Source organism: Neophocaena asiaeorientalis, unplaced genomic scaffold, assembly GCF_003031525.2.
Source record: "Neophocaena asiaeorientalis asiaeorientalis breed wild unplaced genomic scaffold, Neophocaena_asiaeorientalis_V1.1 scaffold196, whole genome shotgun sequence".
Classification (NCBI taxonomy): domain Eukaryota; kingdom Metazoa; phylum Chordata; class Mammalia; order Artiodactyla; family Phocoenidae; genus Neophocaena; species Neophocaena asiaeorientalis.
In genome coordinates, this window is record NW_020173929.1 from 2,046,433 (window position 1) to 2,062,269 (window position 15,837).

Genomic DNA, 15,837 nt, shown 5'->3' on the forward strand with positions numbered 1-15,837 from the left:
CTTTATTGATGGGCTGCTCTTGAGATGCCAGAACGTCCTTTGCCCAGCCACGGCTGGCCGGAAGCGCCTGGGAATTCACCAGTGGTGGAGGTATAAATGCCACAGCTCTCTTGCTTCTTGGCTGGGAGGATTCTGAAATGTATGCTTTAGGATCATTGCCAGAGCTTTCCCGCAGAGAATTACACTTTAGTTTCCCGCTGCGGTGACTGGCTTCATAATGCGTCCATTGTTAGCGCCCTTCCACCCCCTGTCAGTTCCCTGCATCTCTCCAGTAAATTACAAGCATTCAACTCATCTCAGAGTCTGCTTCAGAGGGAACCCGACAGAGACAGTAGCCATCCTGAGGGTAGAGGCTCTCTAGATTGTTTATCCAGTTCAAGCAAGAGTGGGAGTGTCTATAGCATATTCTGGCCAATCCACGTATCTTGAGTACCACTAATTTCACCAAAAGAGAACCCATTTCTAACATTTGTTATGCTAATTAACAAGCTCTCTTGAGCAAGGTATCAAATTACAGAAGTGCTTCTGGTAGTTGCCTCTAGGAAGTGGGCTTCTTATTTTCTGGGATCTAGCCGACTGCCCCTGGATTGGTAATTGACCACATCTAGTGTGTAACTTAACCCAAACACACATGCATGGTGTCTAACTAAGAGGAAGCTTTAAAGGAAACTGCAGACATTACCACCGTGTCTGCAGATCATGTCCCCAGGCAATCTTGGAAGTACAAACGACCCATCTTCTGGAACACACTTCCCTATGTTAGTCAACATCACGCCCCTGAGGGAGACTCCAGGTCCCCCGTTCGCAGTTGGTGAATTTGGCCGCTTGTCCTATTGGATGTTGCTTTGGTTCTAAAAATCTTTGTGGTCTGAGACAGCCTTGTCATGAGGTAAAGCGATAGTTAATTTCATGTGCCAGGTTTGTGATTTCCCTTCTGTGGGTCCACGTGAGCCCTACAATTCACACTTTTCCAAATGACAGAAAGGAAGTTGCTGGGCTTCAGACAGTTGAAATGGGATTTGCCTCAGCTGAAGGGGAGGAAAGAATCACCCTACATTGCCGGTGTTATTTGTAAACCTAAGAAACCCAGAACATTCTAAGTGTCTAAAAGAGCCCAGTGAGATGCTGTTTCCTCTTTTTTTCTGAGTACTCAGTGTGCTTGGTCCCTTTCGTTGCCTGGAAAGCCTGAGTGAAGTAAGTAGGGGTTTATTTCTGCAAATCCCCCATTTACTGAGGCTGTAGACCACCTAACAACATCATCCATGGAGAAATTTGGTAAGAAGAATTTGCTATTAAATTGAAATTGAGCAAAGTTATTAGATACCTGAATGTTCATTCACCTTGTACCTGGTTATACTAACGCTCTCCCTACCTCCTCTGCCACTGGGGACAGAAATAACACCCCCAAGTTTCCCAAATAAAGTTCACTCTACACAGCTTACATCATCATCCTTCACCCAGAGAAGTCCTTCGTCTTGGCTCAGATCATTTGTAAAGATGAGCCACCTTCATGAATATGGAGATTTTAATGTCTAGAATCTAAAGGTATTTCTCTAGTGGATGTATTTGAGAAATTGAGTCCAAAGAAGATATACATATGACCAGTAAGCATTTTTAAACATTTAACTCTTGTCATCAAAGTAATGCAAGTTTTAACTACCACAGGATGCCATTTTCAAGATGAGTAAAATGGTACTATCCCGTGTTGATGAGGATGCAGTGAACTGGGCACCCTCACGCACGGTAAATGGATATGACCTTGCTGGAGGGCAGGTGAGCAATTTAGACAAGAAGCTTTTAGATGGTCACAACATTACTCCTGTAAATTCATCTCGAGGAGATAGAGATGAACACAAAGATGAAAGGGTAAGAGCAGTGTTTCTCAGGGAGGATCCAGAAAATGACTCTGTAAGGTGCCCAGAGGCAAAGGGGCTTTCTGGCCAGGGCAGTTTGGGCAAGGCTGCATCCTGTAGAATGTTCTTGAAGATTCCAAAGGCATATTGGCATACCAAAGACTCTAAAAAAACCTGCAAGTAAAGAAATCTCCTTGACTTTCTTCAATATACTGGTTTCTACATTTAAATGCCAATGAGACCCTTGTTTATAATAATATCTACATTTCCCCAACATTTTATTATAAGCATTTTCAAAGTCACAGAAAAGTTGAAAAAATTATGACGTAAGCACCCATTTACTCACCGTCTAGGTTCTCCAATTAACAGTGTATTATGTTACTGTTTTATATTTGATAACATATCATTTCCATACCGTAGATCAGTTTGGACTGTTCTAGAACCTCATATAAGTGGAATCCTACAGTATATTCTCTCTTGTATAAGGCTTTTTTGACTCTGTAGTGTTTTTGAGATTCATCCATGTTGTGCTTTTATTCAGTAGTTTATTCCTTTTTATTGTTGAATAATATTCCCTTGTATGAAATATACTACCGTTTGTTTATCCATGCTTCTGTTGATGGACACCTGCGCTTTTCCCAATTTTTAGCTATTATAAACAAAGCTTCTATGAACCTCTTTTGCAGGTCTTTCCATGGCCATGTGCTTTCATTGCTCTTGGGTATGTAGGAGTGGAATTCCTGGGTCATAGAGTTGGTCTATGTGAGTTCTAGGAGAGACTGCCAGACCTTTTCCCAAAGTGTACAGTTTGACGTTCCCGCTCCCACCAACCAGATGTGGAGTTACCCCACCTCCTCATCAACATGGTGTTGTCAGCCCTTCTTCTTTTAGCCCCTCCGGTGGTTGATATTGATGACTTGTGTTCTTTTTTTTTTTTTTTTGCGGTACGCGGGCCTCTCGCTGTTGTGGCCTCTCCCGTTGCGGAGCACAGGCTCTGGACGCACAGGCCCAGCGGCCATGGCTCACGGGCCCAGCCGCTCCACGGCATGTGGGATCTTCCCGGACTGGGGCATGAACCCGCGCCCCCTGCATCGGCAGGCGGACTCTCAACCACTGCGCCACCAGCGAAGCCCGACTTGTGGTTTTAAATTGAATTTCCTCATTGAGCATTTAAAAAATATGCTTATTGGCCATTCAGATATCTTCCTTTGTGAAGTGTCTGGTCAGACTTTTTTAAAACCCATTTTTTATTGGGTTGTAGTAATATTTATTTTAATTATTTTTTATAGCATACATACATAGGAGCATAAAAATATGTAGAGTTTAAAGAGCACTAGTAAAAAAGAACCCACAACCCAAAGAGTAAGAACATTACTGTTACCTTATCCCAGAAGCCTTTTCTGTGTCTTTTCTGATTATACATACTCACTTCCTTCCCGTCAGAGTTGACTGTGCTTCTGAATTTTGTATTAAATCACACCTGTGTTTTCTGTATAGATTTTACCATCCTCATGTGTATCCTTAAGTAGTACATCATTCGGTTTTGCATTTTATATTCTGTAATTTGTTTCTTTTGCTCCATATCAGGCTTTTATATTCACCCATATTGATACAAAGAGCCATAGTTCATTTACATGACTCTATAATATTGCATTGTGTGACTGTACCATAACTCACGTATCCATCCTACTGTTAGTGAATTCTGAATTTTCAGATTTTTTTGCTATGATATGAACAATGCTGCTATAAATATTTTTGTAACATCTTTTAATATCCTCTGAAACTCGTAATCTGTAATGTGCACTTCGGAAAATACTATATTATGCCAATAATGTTTGTCGATGGTTAATTACACTAGTAAAAAGTTGAAAACAACCTAAATGTTTAAAAATGAAGGGTTAGTTAGGTTTAAGAGACATGCATACAGTAGAACATTATGTAGGTTTTAAATTTATGTTTTCTGTATTTATAATGATTATCAATTGTTAGTTACAATGCTGAAAAATGAGTAACAATTTAAGTGTTCAACAATAAAGGATTGGCTAAGTTTATGAGGCATGCCTTGGAATGCCGTGTAGAAGTTAACATTTATGCTTTTGTTATATTTAAGCCCATTATGGATGCAAGTAAAACTGGCAGTATATAATACTATATAGAGAGTATGATAAATAATTTTGTAAAATGATAAATAAAAGGCCTGTGTGGAAAAAACAAAGAATAGAAGCAAATACTCCAAAATGGTAATAGTAATTAGCTTGTGGTGGAAGGATTCCAGATTGTTTTTATTTTATTTCATTTCTCGATGCTTTTTTGTATTTTCAGATTTTTCTGTAGTGACGATGTGTGACTTGTACAGTGAGGAAAAGCAACAAAGGGTATTTTAGAAAAAGAGCTTTGAGTCTCCAAGTACTGCTTTTGTCAGAGTTCTTTTGAATTGCAGACATATAAGTTCATTTTTTTTTTCCTCTCTGGCAACTGCAGGAATTTGAAATTAGAAATCTTGTTTGAGAATAACCTAACATGCCCTGAATTAATGTGGAGGCCTACTTTCAAATGAGGCCAGAGTTCTCTGGAGGCTGGAAGACATCACCATTTCAACGTTTCCTTCTCCAGCCTGAAACTGTTCTTTCCAGATGTTTATATTTTCAAAACCCTTTTCTCCTCGCTGCCTCCCTCCTCCGGCCATAGCAGGGTTTCTTGAGACGTTGGTGATAGGGAGGTATGACAAGGGTGATGTCTAAAATATACATCATGGGTCCACTTAGCCATGGAAGGCTTCGCAGTCGGGAGACAGCCTGCTGATTGCCCAGGTGATTGCAGAGTTGATGCAAGATGCCCTGTAAACATGGCCTGTCTTTTTCTGAAAGATGGTAAAGATGCAGCGGGTGCCAGGACCCAAGGACCCCGCGGAGCTGACTTACTACACCCTGTACAATGGGAAGCCTTTGCTGGGGACTGCAGCTGCCAAGATCCTGAGCACCATTGACTCCCAAAGGATGGCCTTGACCCTGCATCACGTTGTCCTTCTGCAAGCTGACCGTAAGGGGATAACCTTTCCATTCATTCATTTTTAAATTTTTAATAAATTTATTTATTTATTTTTGGCTGTGTTGGGTCTTCGTTGCTGCATGCGGGCTTTCTCTAGTTGTGGCGTGTGGGGGCTACTCTTTGTTGCGGTGCGCGGGCTTCTCATGGTGGTGGCTTCTCTTGTTGTGGAGCACGGGCTGTAGGCGCGCGGGCTTCAGTGGTCGTGGCACATGGGCTCAGTAGTTGTGGCTCGCAGGCTCTAGAGTTCAGGCTGTGTTGTGGCACATGGGCTTAGTTGCTCTGTGGCATGTAGGATCTTCCCGGACCAGGGCTTGAACCTGTGTCCCCTGCACTGGCAGGCAGATTCTTAACCACTGCGCCACCAGGGAAGTGCCATCATTCGTTATTTTTAATACCAGTAAATGTTTCCTGAATCACTTGGATGTTATTAGACCCAGAGCTAAACATACTTCTGTTCTAGAAGGTTCTCAAATCAACCAGTTGTTTCCTGTGTTGTTTGAAGCAATAGGTTTTGGGTCAGGGATATGTTTTGGCTACTAGGATGATGATAATACTGCTTTTCCCCAGGTCCTATCCTCTCTTCCTCCTCAGTATAATCTTGTGAACAGTTAGAAAAATCACCACAGCTGAGCTGGTATTTGTCTGCTGGGGAATTAAAGGTAATTTCATTCAATAAGCTTTGTAGAGTCCTGCATGAACTGTGTGTTCAGTGCTGGAGGACATATAGAAGTGGGCAAGTCCCAGTCACTGCCTTTAAGGAGCAGAGAAGGCGTTAATGCAGATATAAAGGCATAGAATGCAGGAATGCTTTGAGGAGACAATGTGATTGATACAGGGCTCAACCGAGGGACAGATTGCTCCTGAAGGAGCATCCAGGAAGGATGAACAGAGAAAGGATAAGCAACATAACAGCTGCCTCTTTGAGGACCCTCCCCTGGCAGCTACTATGCTTGTTGCTTTACATAGATTTTCTCAATTTCTCTGGGGCAACTTTATTCAGCTCCAAATTACAGATGAGGAAACCTAGGCTCAGAAAAGTTAACTAACTTGCACATCACAGAACTAGGACTTGACTTGCCAAGATATGAATCTGGATCTGTTTGACTTCAAAAGTGTGTTCTTAACTGTATTGCATGCTACAGTTTCAGCAGAGGGAGAGGAGGATGTACTGTCTAGAAAGAGGGAGCAGCAGAAGCAATAGAAGGGAGCTGAAAAGTACCAAGGGTGCTTGAATAAAAGGAGTTCCAGTTGCCTGGAGTGCAGAAGCGTGAGGAGGAGGTGATGGGATTAGAAACGAGCATTGCTTAGGAGACTCAGGCGTTGGATGGCAGAGGAAGGAGATTGTACATGATGTGATTGGCTGTGGGGAGCTGTTGGACATTTCTGAGCAGGGCAGTAGTATCACTGGAAGTACCCATCATCTAGGGAGGTTAATCTGTCGGCAGTGTCCAGGATGAGAGGGGGCAGGACTAATGAGGCTCTCTGGTGGCCCAGGCATTGGGGCCCCAGAAGAGGGCTGTGAAGACAGCAAGGGGAGAGGGGGTTGATGAAGATGAGAGATTGTGTGGTAGAAATATTAGATTCGACGGCACACTGAGCATACAGGGCCTGGAAGGTCATCTCCCGTTGATCTCCTAGTTGATGTCCGTGTTCCTTAGGAACCTGACGCCTGGCTCATGGTTTTCCTCTCCTCCTCGTCTCCTGCCTTCGTCCAGGGTAGGTATGGCTTCCACAGGGATGGTCCAGCCCATATGTGGTTACGGCCCTCACTTCTGCTCGGCCAGCACATCCTCACAGACGCACCTTTGCCTGGAAATGATGGTCTCCCTCTACAATCTTGTCTTTGAAATGACTTTTTAACCAAGATTCTCTTCCTTTGCACCTCTCTCCTTCCCTCCCTGTGGGCTCTGTCCCATCTCTGGTCAGGTCAGCTACTAGCTTCATCAGTTTTACTGCATCTTCTTTAAGTGGGTTCCCCAGGGCTCCATTCTCAGCTCTTTCCCCGTCTCTCCAGGTAGAGAATGAATTGTAGAGGACTGGAGTGAAAACCATTGTAGGTGCCCAGGTGAGAGGGGAAGGTGTCCGAGGTGGAGACTCAGAGAAGTGGTTGGATTCGGGATATTTTTGGAGACAGAGCTGTTGGGGCAAGGTAATGGATTGTGTGTGTGGCAGGAGGAGGTGAGGGCTGGAGGACTCAAGGGTGACTCCCAGGTGTTTGCTTGAGCACTGGTTGTGGTGTCATTTGTTGAGATGCAGAGAGGAGAGGAGGAAGTTTAGTGGGGCTGCAGTGGCGGTGGGGGAGATGGAGTTGAAAGTTTGCTTTTGGACATGTGAGCTTACACATTCAGGGAGAGCTCAGGAGATAGGAACTCGGCAGTCATCCACACAGGTGACATTTAGAGCTAAGGGAGTAGGTAAGATTAACCAGATTTGCCTTGATTTAGAACTAAAGAGAAGAGGGTAAAAATCAGGCCCAGGGCATCCACATGAGGGAAGAACTGGAGCCAGCAAAGGACCCTGGGAAGGAGCATCTGGGGAAATGGAGGAGGTGGTGTCTAGAAATAAGTGAAGAAAGTGAATGTCCTGGGAGGGAGGGAGCTGCTGCGTCATCTTCTGTTCTGGAAGGATGGAGATGAAGTGAATTTGGTAAACTGAAGTTTGGTGGTGACCTTGGCAGGAGGGGTTTCCAGGAAGAGGTGGTGGAGACAGCTTGGCTGGAGTGGACCCAGGAGACGGTGGAGGTGGGGAAGCAGTGACAGCAAAGGGAGAAGATTAATGGGACAGTTGCTGGAGGGGCATATGGGAGATATTGGGGTACGTTTGAATATTATGGGTGACTAATAGCAAGGGAGAAATTGACAATGCAGAAGAGAGACGAACACTGCAGGGGTGAAGTCCATATGTGCTCGAGGGGGTGGCACAGGTGGAGGGTTCAGACTCAGCGAGGAGCAGGGACGGCTCAATCTTTTGCACCAGGAAGGAAGGCAGAGTACAGGGGTGTGGGTGTCGGTCAGGGGGTACATTTGGTGACGGAAGCCTGAGGATGTTTCTGTGGTTGTTTCTGCTCTCTTGGGGCATAATGAAGTTGGCAGCTGAGGTTGAGATTGTGTGGGGGGCATTTGAGCAAGGATGCAGTAGTACACACTGCATCAGCAAACTGACGAGAGAAGAACCGTAAGATTGGCAAGGCTCCCCTCCTCCTGGGTCCTCATTGCTATGTTCAGGCCATTTCTTCTATTCTTTCAAAATTCTAGATGCTTTGAACTGCCCCTTCCTCACTGTAGTCACCTCTAGAACCCAAGCTGGCCCCCATCATCCTGGTTCATCGTCTCTTCCTCTGCATCGCTTCTCCTGTCCCAACCCATCCTCTACTTTGAGCTCAGTTCCTTGACCTCCTCACATCTACTCTAGGCCTTGTGGTACTTGGGAAGGGGCAGAAATGGGAGAGCTGGCCTTATTTAGAGCAAGAGGTGAATGGAGTGTCAGGGGGAGAGGTAAGGGGACTTTGCTGATGGAGATGGATGGGAACAGTGTCTGAGAGCATGGGCAGGAGAGAGCAACACATCAAATTAGAAGGTGCATGGAGCCTTGTGGAAATGAGAGTCGAGAGGTCATCTAGGGGTGACCTTAGAGGTTTGACTCTGGCTCAGAGAGCCAGGATTCAAACTCTGTTCCGCCTGGCTCCGGAGCTGCTAACCCTCAACCTTACTTCTTTGTTTCCTTCAAATCCACCTGGCTCTCTCGGTTCCCTCCTAGAGTAACTCACAAACTGTTTCCTCTTCTCCATTTCATCATTATCTCCTCTTGGACTTTACAGGTGCTTCCCAAATGACTCAGCCTCAGCCTCTTTGCCACTAATGTACCATCCACACTGTAATTAGAGTCGTTATAATAAACACAGGTCCTGGTCTTACATCTACTCCATTTAAAAAATACTTGGTGGCTCTCTGCTGTTCATAGAATAAAATCCAATCTTCTTAAAGTGGGTCTTTGAAGCCTTTCACAACAGGTGCTCAGCAAATGTTCAGGGCCCTTGACAACCTGGTGTCCAGGCTTCTTTCCCAGCCGTACAGCTACTCTTCTCTCCTTCAGACCTAATGCTTCAGCCACATGGGAGGATTCATTCTTCACATTCCCTATGCCTCTGAAGCCTTCCCTGACCCCTGAAGCATGACCCCTCCCCGAAGTTTCCCTAGTTCCAGGGGCCTCCATTGCCCTTATCACACTGGGCAAATGAGTTGTTTTCTCGCTTTTCTCCCTCATGAGCTCTTTAAAAGCAGGTACCACATCTCATTCCTTTTTGAATATCCAGCCCCAGCTACTGCCTGGCTCGATCCTTGTGAAGGCAAAGAACCCACTTTTGCTAAATGCCTCTGCCAGGCACTGAGGGAGGCCCGTGGTTGGAAGACACCATAGCAGAGCAGTTGAGAGCAGAGCCTTTGTAATAAGACCGAAGACAAATGAATGACCCTCTGACCTACATTTTCCTCATACGTAAAATGGTGATATCAAAAACACTGACCTGGTAGAGCTACTGGGGGGATTAAATAAGATAATTATTGCATGTAGAGGGTTTAGTACCATTTACTACGTGTCTATTAGGCATGTAGTAAATGGTAGCTGAGTGTCTCATTTATCCATAAGGTAGAAGGACTCGAGGAGAGGCAATGAAGAGGGAAGGGAGATTTGAAGATTAAGAGCCTGTATAATTCAGAGAATAGGGTGCTTTTAATAAAATTAGAGAGGGGGTTAGAGTGGAGAAGCACTTTCAGGAGGGAGAAGGTGATTTACTCAGTTTGGACCATGTGGAGTCTAAGTGATGAGCTATTAAGGGGTGTCATGGGGGTGTTGAGGGCTGAGGTTAGGAAAGTTGTTGGAAATCCAAGCCTGGATCCCAGGAGAGAGGCCTAAGTTAACACTGTGGATTTTGAGAATGTTGTAGATACAGGGTAGAATTTAAATCCTGGAGAAAATTCGAGTCCTGGAGGGAGTATAGCTAGATGACAGACCCTGGGAAATGCCTCCATCCCAGGATCAGATGAGGAGGACACTAAGGCCAGTGAAGAAGAGGAGAAACAGAGAGGTTTTAAATCTCATTTTCTCCTAAGAGCTTTGAAATCAGCCTGAGATGTGAATCTGAGGTCAGCACTTTGAATAGAGAGCCATGGTGTTGAACAGACACCTTGTCCCTCTGAAGGTAGGGTGTAGCGTTCTGTGTGTTCCAGTGTCTTCTAAATCGCTAGGTCTAGGGCCGATGTGCAGTGCCCTACAGTGGAATATATGATGCCCACTCTATCCATGTCATCTCTGGGTAATGGGGCAGCAATGACTTCTAAAGAAGCAACTGCATTCCCGATGGAGGTTTTCATCCACTCCCTTTGCAGGATCTGGAGTGAGAGGCCCCTCAGAGAGGTTATCCAGCTGATGGAGTAGGGGAAATTCTCCCCATGCAGAAGCAGTCCAGGGCGGGAATTGGTTTACCTTACACGGCCATCAGAAATTTATCTCAAAAAAAATATCACTTAAAGAAAGCCATAGACTGACCCTTTGGTGAAGGGAACTCTCATTCATTCCTTCAACAAATATTTTTTGAGCACCTGTTACGTGTCTGGCACTGTTCTAGGCACTGGGGATACAGCCGTGAGTAAAGCAGGCAAAAACCTCTGCCCTCATGGACCTTACATTCCTGAGCGGGCAGGTTAAACAGACAAAATAACTGAATAATATGTTAGATGCTAATAAGTGCCATGGAGAAAAATTAAGCACAGAAGGGGCTAGGGGATGCCGAGGAGATAATGGCTGTGATTTTAAATTGTTGGGGTGTCGAGAAGAGGATATTGAGGAAGTAACCTTTGAGTGACCACCTGAGGATACCTGGGACAAGATTCCAGGCGGGGGGGAGGGTTTGAGAGCCAGCGAGGAGGTCCCGATGAAGGAGAGCCCCAGCGATGAGGTCAGAGGTGCAGACTAGGGGCCACGATCGGTGGAGCCCCATGGGCTGTACCCAGGTGGGGTGAGAGCCACGGGAGTGTGTGGGCAGGGGCAGGATGGGCCTGGGCTCTCACCAACTGCTGGACCCTCCCCTGTGTCCACTCACAGCAGTCATGAACTCTGATGTTTTGACAGCCACAGAAACGAGCTGGGAGCTTTTTCGAATGGATTCCTTCTCCTTTCAACATTTACTCCACATGAGAATAATTATTCTGAGTTCAGGTTATGTGGACCCTTTGACTTCATTCCCTCTAACAGATACTTTGTGTGTGTGTGTGTGTGTGTGTGTGTGTGTGTGTGTGCATGCACACGCACACATGCACAAACTTCCATTCACGTGTGATAACTCAGAACTGACTTAAATTGTATATTTCAGAGAAATGAGTTTTTTGGTAAAAAAAAAATATCTAACCTTCCCGGGGCTCAGTTTCTTCATCTGAAAAATGGGTATAAGAATCTTGACAAAGAGTGTATCCCAATGCCTAACGCACAGTAGAAGCTCAAGAATGTGTTGTCTCATTTTCCTATCCTTCCTCTGACATTCTTGTAAGTTAAATAACCATTTGTTCGTTTTCACCTCTGTACATGACTTTGTAGTTTTAGTATGCCAATGAATATGCTGGGTTTGGATGACTTCAGCTGACCTAACTTTACTATCGCTTTGACTGTTCAATGAATTTATTAATGTACATAGCATAAATTTGTTCTCTCCCCATTTAAATAGAGGTGAAAGGATTTTCCATACTGCATCAAGAAGGCACACCTCCATCAAAACAATAAAGCTGAGTAAAAGCAGAACACATGTAAATATTTCATTCTTGCTAACGAAAAAACTTATATACATATATAACTATATTTAGGAGATCATGTTCTGATCCACTATACATTTTTCTCCATCAGGATAGAACAACAGAGCCGAAAAGAGGCATACTGAGATTTTTCACAGAAGCACGGAGCTTTAAAAAATGTTAATGGCCTAAAACTCACATATAAATACTGAATTACTAAAAGCAGCAGCAATTACGTGTTTAATGTCAACAAGAGCACATTATCAAATGAGCTGTTTTCGGAAGTTAATAATGTGATTAATCACTGACTGACAAAAACTGTGGAAAAGAAGTTCTTTTGTACTAATAGTACTCCCGAGGCAGTTGCTGCCTGACGAGAGGTGGATCTTGGCTAATGAGGTGCCAGTTCAAGTCAGGGGCTGGTGGAAGTCAGAGAAAGATCAGCTGGCTCCTCAGGCAGGCCCTCACCATGTGGCACTTACTGGTGGGGCCTTTGTATTCCAGAGTCCAGTCCTCAGCTTTGTGGGTCTAGTAGCCCCCAGAATGAAGCAGGATCAGGAGGACCAAGTCACGCTAACCAGACTTATAAGAGATTGATATATAAACCAGATTGAAAGTATTTAGTTTAAAATATGGATTAGAACGACCAAGGAGAGGGGATTTCTTTAACTGGCTGTTACTCTATCCTTTGTGGAAATCTGTATGGGGAGCCAAATTGCAAAAGGAATAATGGTAGTTCAGTTACACATTCATTCAACTTTTAATTGAGCACCTACTATGTGCAAGGCACTGTTCTAGACCCTGGGGAATGCAGCAAACAAGGGACAAAAAACCTCCCTGCTCTCTTACGGTGTACCTTCTAATGGAGAGGCAGGGGGTGACAGATGGTGAGCAAATATATATGTATCATGGCAGATGGTGATACGTACTTTAGAGCCTCACCACTCCAAGTGTGGCCTGGGGGCCTGGTGCATGGGTACCCCTGGGGAGCTTATTAGGCATGTTACCGAGTCCAAGCTTGTACTGCTCACCACACGACAGGCTGATAAATCGAGAGACGAGTTGTTGGGGCCAGGAATAGTGACTTTATTTGGAAAGCCAGTAGACTGAGAAGATGGTGGACTTGTGTCCCAAAGAACGTATTACAGGGGGACCCATCCCAACCCACAGAATCAGAATCCACATTTGAGCAAGATTCCCAGGTGATGGGCATGCACATTAAAGTTTGAGAAGCACTGATTTAGAGAAGAATTAAGTAGGAAGAGGGGGATGGAGAGTGCTAAGGGCAGGGATTGTTATTGATATTTTATAGAGAGTACAGGGAAGGCCTCACAGATATGGTAACACTTGTTCAGAGCCCTGATGGAGGGAGGGAGGGAGGGAGCCACGTGGATATGTAGGTGAAGAGCGTTCTAGGTAGTAGAAGAATAAGCTGGTGCAAAGGCCCTGAGGCAGGAGCATGTCCTGCATGTTTGAGGAACAGTAGGAGGGAGGTAGGCTGGAGCAGAGTGAGTTGAAGGAAGAGTTGTGAGGGCAGAGAAGTAACTAGATGGTTGGTCGGGCAGATCACTTAAGGTCTTATAGAAATTATAAGGACCCTGGCTCTTACTCTTCGTGGGGTTGGAGCCTCTGGAGGGTTTGAGCAGAAGAATGTTGTGATCTGAATTTTTAAAGGATCACTCCAGCTTCTGTCTTGCAAATAGACTATAGGGGACAAGGGAGGAGTCCATTGCGGTAATTCAGGTGAGAGATGTTGGTAGCTTGGACTATAGCAATAGAAAGAAGTCATGTATTTTGAAGATGGAGATGACAAGGTTCGTTGCTCAGTAAGATACTGAGTGAGAGTGAAAGAGACAGGTCAACATTGACGGCAAAGTTATTGGTCTGAGCATCTGGAAGGAAGGAGTTGCCATCTGTTGGAGTGGAAAATATCACAAGAAGAACAGGTTTGGTTGGGGGGTGGGGGGATTGAGAGTTGGGCTCTGGATATATTAGAGACATTTCTTAAGTATCCAACTGGAGATTTGAGTTGATGGGTGGATACAGGAATCTGGAGTTCAGAGTAGTGGTCCTGGTTAGAGATATAAATGAGCAGCAACAGCACAGATGGTTTTTAAGCCTTGAGTCCATGAGATCATCCAGGGAGTGGGAGAGAAGAGAGCTTGTGTGGTATTAACAGTATCACCAAGCTCAAACAGCCAGCTGCAGCCATCTTGCCCACCAGATAGACCTGCCATCCGGCCAGGTTACCCATGTCTGCTGGTCGGGGTACCCTCCCCTGGCATGGATAAATCTTTGGTTCTCTTTTTCTAGATTTTCTGCAGACCCCACTCCCTTCCAATAGCTCTTTATTCCTATAAACAATTATTTTGGTTACTGGTTTCTTTACTCCAGTCCTTTTGATCGGACTGAGGTGTTTCCAAAGCTTCCCCACCTGGGATCGTGGGGGGAGGACTCATTCATCTCCTATCAAAGGCTTTTTCTTTTTCTCACATTTTCCTAACACAGCTTACTAAAAAGTTGAAAGAATTGTTCAGTGAACACCCATGTTGCTACCACCTCGATTCCACAATTAGCATTTTACTAGATTTTAATAATCACATCTCTGTTCATCTATTTTTCCATTCATCTGTTAATCCATCATATTTTTTTGATGTATTTCAAAGTAAGTTGCAAACATCAGTAGACTTCAACCCAAAACACTTCAGTATGCATATCATTGCCTAGAGTTCAATATTCATCTGTGATGTTTTAGATAAAATCAACATACAGTGACATGAACAGCTCTTAACTATACCATTTGATGTTTTGACAAGTGTATACACCTGTGTGACCCAAACCCCTATCATGATGTAGAGCATGACCATGAACCTGTTGCCCTTTGCAAGTTAATTAATGCCAGCCCCACCCTCCTTGAGGCACCTCCTGTTCTAATAACACATTCTTCCTACTGACAGTCACTTTCATTACTCTGTTTCACTCTGGCTCTGAGAATAGCTGGATCGTTTTGATTAGACAAGGCATTTCCACGCCTCCCCAGCCAGCCATCGGGGGGCGGGGCAGATCCGTCCACTCAGGTATGTTTTATTCGTTGTTCACTCAGCGGGTGACTTAGCTGCAATATTTAGAGTCATCTCTCCGTGGCCTTTGCCGCCTGACTGCCCCAGTGTACTAATCCTCGGGTTGCTTCTCTCTTCTTCTCTTTTGACTCACGGACATTACCAGTGGGGAAACTTGATACCAATCCATCTTCCTCTTCCTCCTCTTAATCACAGTGAAGGCTCACATTTCTTGAGCACCTACTAGGGGCCACACCAAAGCACCACATGTACCTTGCCTCTCTGATGCCTTGCAACGTGATAGCCCCATTTTACAGATGAGGACACTGAGGCTCAGAGACTTTGAGTAGCTTGCCAAGGCAAGAGCCTTTCTGAGCCCAAACCATCTCACGACCTGGGACTGGAGGGCATTTATCTCCTGCTTGCTTTCCCCTTCCCCGAGCTCCTTGTCACGTGCTTCCCCCACTCTTCCCTGCAGCCGTGGTGAAGAACCCGCCCAACAACCTGTGGATCATCGCCGCGGTGCTGGCGCCCATTGCCGTGGTCACGGTCATCATTATCATCATCACCGCCGTGCTCTGCCGGAAGAACAAGAACGACTTCAAGCCAGACACCATGATGAACCTGCCCCAGAGAGCAAAGGTACGAGACGGAAGCTGTGAGGAGAGGGGCAGGAGCCCTGGCCCCTTGGGGCTCCACCTGTCTTTTCTCTCATGGCTCTTGAGGTCTCTTTGCAAGTACCTTCAGAAGCATCCTCATGAGTCCTCATGTTGAAGGAGACCCTTTATTTACTTCTTTGAATGTTTTAAAAATTGTGGTAAAATATACATAACATAAAATTTACCATCTTAGTCACTTACAAGTGTACAGTCCAGTATTCTTTAGAATATTTGCATTCTCGTGCCACCTTTATTTTTATAATGAGGACACGATAGCTAATGCTCATCTAACGCTCACCCTTTGCCTTAAATGCTTCTCAGGGCTTTGCATATACCAGCAACCCCTAATCTTGCCAGCAACCCTTTGAGGAAGAACATTATTTTACAGATGAGGAAACAGAGGCACAGAAAACGAGTTGCTAGCTAGACCTGAAAGGGG

At 44.9% G+C, this 15,837-nt stretch overlaps 1 protein-coding gene across 1 annotated transcript in view; it reads left to right on the forward strand.

The window, feature by feature from the left end:
* Positions 1-15,837, forward strand: part of KIAA1549L (KIAA1549 like) — a 126,618-nt gene that overhangs the window by 24,790 nt on the left and 85,991 nt on the right. The window contains exons 9-10 of the mRNA XM_024752632.1: positions 4,721-4,892; positions 15,218-15,381. Coding sequence (XP_024608400.1) covers positions 4,721-4,892; positions 15,218-15,381 — 336 coding nt within the window. The remainder of the gene's footprint in view (positions 1-4,720; positions 4,893-15,217; positions 15,382-15,837) is intronic.